The 2928-nt window shown below is 47.5% G+C and overlaps 1 protein-coding gene across 1 annotated transcript in view; it reads left to right on the plus strand.

Annotated features, from left to right (window-relative positions):
* LOC108674745 (ubiquinone biosynthesis protein COQ9-B, mitochondrial) overlaps positions 1-1426 on the plus strand; it is a 4303-nt gene extending 2877 nt beyond the window's left edge. Inside the window, exons 5-6 of the mRNA XM_018162714.2 lie at positions 123-242; positions 402-1426. Coding sequence (XP_018018203.1) covers positions 123-242; positions 402-440 — 159 coding nt within the window. The 3' untranslated portion in view covers positions 441-1426. The remainder of the gene's footprint in view (positions 1-122; positions 243-401) is intronic.
* The last annotated feature ends 1502 nt before the right edge of the window (positions 1427-2928 follow it).

Raw genomic sequence — 2928 nt, forward strand, 5'->3', positions numbered from 1 at the left:
GCAGAAGGCAGTGTAGTGGTGGAGCAGAAGGCAGTGTAGTGGTGGAGCAGAAGGCAGTGTAGTGGTGGAGCAGAAGGCAGTGTAGTGGTGGAGCAGATGCTCATGAAGGCAGCTGTGTGCAGGAGACGCTGCAGTTCCTGCAGAGGCGCGTGCAGGAGGCGCAGCAGGCGTGGGGTGCGTGCGACAGGCTGCAGGCAGCAGCTGCAGGCGCCGGAAGTACTGCGCATGGCTTATTCCTCACCGTCAGTATCTCGTTGCCTTCTATATTCATGATTATCTTGCCAGTATGTAGAAATTTTTTATATTATATGAGTATATGAATATGTTATGATCACTTTGCGTCGTTTTCAAACTATGTTAATTTGTAACTTCTCATTGTGCGACCCAATGATAATGTGCAGGGCCTCAACCTGCTGGGGCTGAACAGCAGGAGCCGCTGAGGCAGCCGCTGCTTCGCCACCAACACCAACAGCCCCGTCTGTGTATCCAAACGCTCCCGCTCCAAAAACCCTTCTCCCACAATCACCATCACAGGCCTGATCACAATCGTCAGCCTCGTCCGTACCACCAAGTCCTTTGCCCACTGCACTTACAACGCTCTCCTTAAGTCCAGCCCCAAAATCTCAAAGGCCTCGCATTTCTACCAAGAGCGCCGCCTAATAAGTCGAGGTTCCAGTCTCATGATCTTCGAGTCTCGCCGCAACTGCCAGAAGATCCACATCCCCCGCAAGAGCCTCACGCTGTCATCGCGAGCTCCTCTGCAAGCACTCCTATGGCACTGAATATGGGAAAGCCTCGCTCGGCTTAGGCGATTTGCTCCGAGGGTTACCCCACCCCAGTAACCACGAGCGCTGTTGCTATCAGAACCTCTTGTCGCCTATAGTATTCCGTCGCCCTCTGGCACATGGAACCGTTGTTTCCTTATTTAAAATGTCATTTATCACGAGGGTAGCCTATGTGACGGCTGCGTTCAGCGCAATACGCCTGCCGTGCTGAGTAAGTTCAACGACGATCTTAAACAATTGGGTCCAGGGGCGCGCTAAGATTTGTATATCGGGACCTCGGTGGGACCTGCTTGTGTGTAATGCAGTTGCTCGGAACTATAGGTACTTCTGTAACTATTGAGGTACTTCAGGTACTCTTATAGAGGTACTTCAGGTACTCTAGCTACCTAACTTTTAGGTATGAAAACCATTGACGATGATCAATGTGGCGGCGAGTTTGTTAAGGTTAAAAAATTTACCAATGATTACGCGTTAGATGAATTGATTACTTGAATGTATCGCAAGGATTTTCTGCTGGAAATATTACTTGAATCTTCGATGCAATTAAGTGAACATCATATGTGCGGCGCTGATGTTGCTGACGCAGCACCTGTTGTTAGCTGTTAATTAGACGCGGCTTCTTGTTTGTAAGTCATGCATGTTACCGTCGTTTTAATTAAATCCTTCAGCGACTACCTGGCGTCATCTCGTGACCAACGCACTCCATGAATGTAATTCCAGTAACTAATATGGCTCTGATTAACCAATTTAATTAATTAATTAATAAAGGTCCCCGAAGGATTACTAGAATTTGAAACAAGAACCAACACCAGGGGCCACGGCTATAAACTAAAAAACTGCGCTGCAACTTCTCCACGCGACAAAATTTCCTCTCGCTTCAAATCACCGACTTGTGGAACAGCCTCCCCGATGACATCGTTGGCGCTCCAAGTATGAACGCGTTCAAGAACAGACTAGATAAAGCTATGGAAAAATATATGTTCAGATTTGAAATGCCTAGCACCTTATCAAACCCGGTGAAAGTCGAGCGGCTATTTCAAAGTTCAAACTATCGTCAGTCGTGAAAAGATCCGGTCAAATGACACGATTTTAGATCTGTGAACAAGGCACGAAAAGGAAAAGAATCGGCGACAGGCCACATCAGGCCTACACTGCACCGCCGAGATCACTATGTTATGTTAATTGGCTCCTTGGGTTGACGTTGCTTATTAGGAAGGCGTGCGTCATGCGTCGGTCGTTGAGGTTTACTGACGTCATACGTTAATCATGCGGTAGCGCTGACGTGGACTCGACGAGTGACGAACTATTGACGTCTCAGATAGGCGAGCGCAATGCGCGCTCCTCACTGAGACAAGAAGGACCCGCATGGCACGGGCAGGGAATTGTAGTGAATTATAACGACCAAGCTTGCCTCCTGCTTCTGAGGATCTTTGGTAAAGTTTATATCAGGAATTGGCCCATAAAATTCCTCATGGGTAAACCTGTGGTGTGGCGCAATACATCGTATTGTATGCAGACAAGCGCCTATAGTGTGCACCTCATACGGCTCAGAAATGTAGCGTATTGTTTGCAGACAAGCGCCTATAGTGTGCATATCATACGGCTCAGAAATATGCCGTATTGTATGTAGACAAACGCCTATAGTGTGCACACCATACGGCTCAGAAATATAGCGTATTGTATGCAGACAAGCGCCTTACCTCGTACGGCCTTAGCGTGCTGAAGGCACAGTTGTTCTCCGCTTGATAAGCGGTCGCCGAGGGTTCCCAACAAACTACAACCTTGCCCTCGCTTTATGCACCGGCACTTGTGGGTAATAAAACACGTGTACTAGCCTCATTCGCACCATTTTTACAGAACTGCACTAAAATTGAACCTTTCACTGAAATCGTTTCGGTCTAAATTCGAGAGATAAGTAAAACCGGCATGGTAAAAAGTGAGAAAATTGGGACCCTCAAACACGTAGTGTGCGTTCTCGATCACTGCCAGAACCCAACTTATGAAAAGATCGGGTTCCATTGGCCGGATCCCTTGTGAATCAAGTCACGAAAAGTTCAAGAATCGGCAACAGGCCATGGGCCTATTTCTTCAATGCCGACACTTCTATTCTAAGAATTATGACCTTGTTTACGGCTATTTAATT

The sequence above is a fragment of the Hyalella azteca genome, unplaced genomic scaffold (genome assembly GCF_000764305.2).
Source record: "Hyalella azteca isolate HAZT.00-mixed unplaced genomic scaffold, Hazt_2.0.2 contig8914, whole genome shotgun sequence".
In the NCBI taxonomy this organism is placed as follows: domain Eukaryota; kingdom Metazoa; phylum Arthropoda; class Malacostraca; order Amphipoda; family Hyalellidae; genus Hyalella; species Hyalella azteca.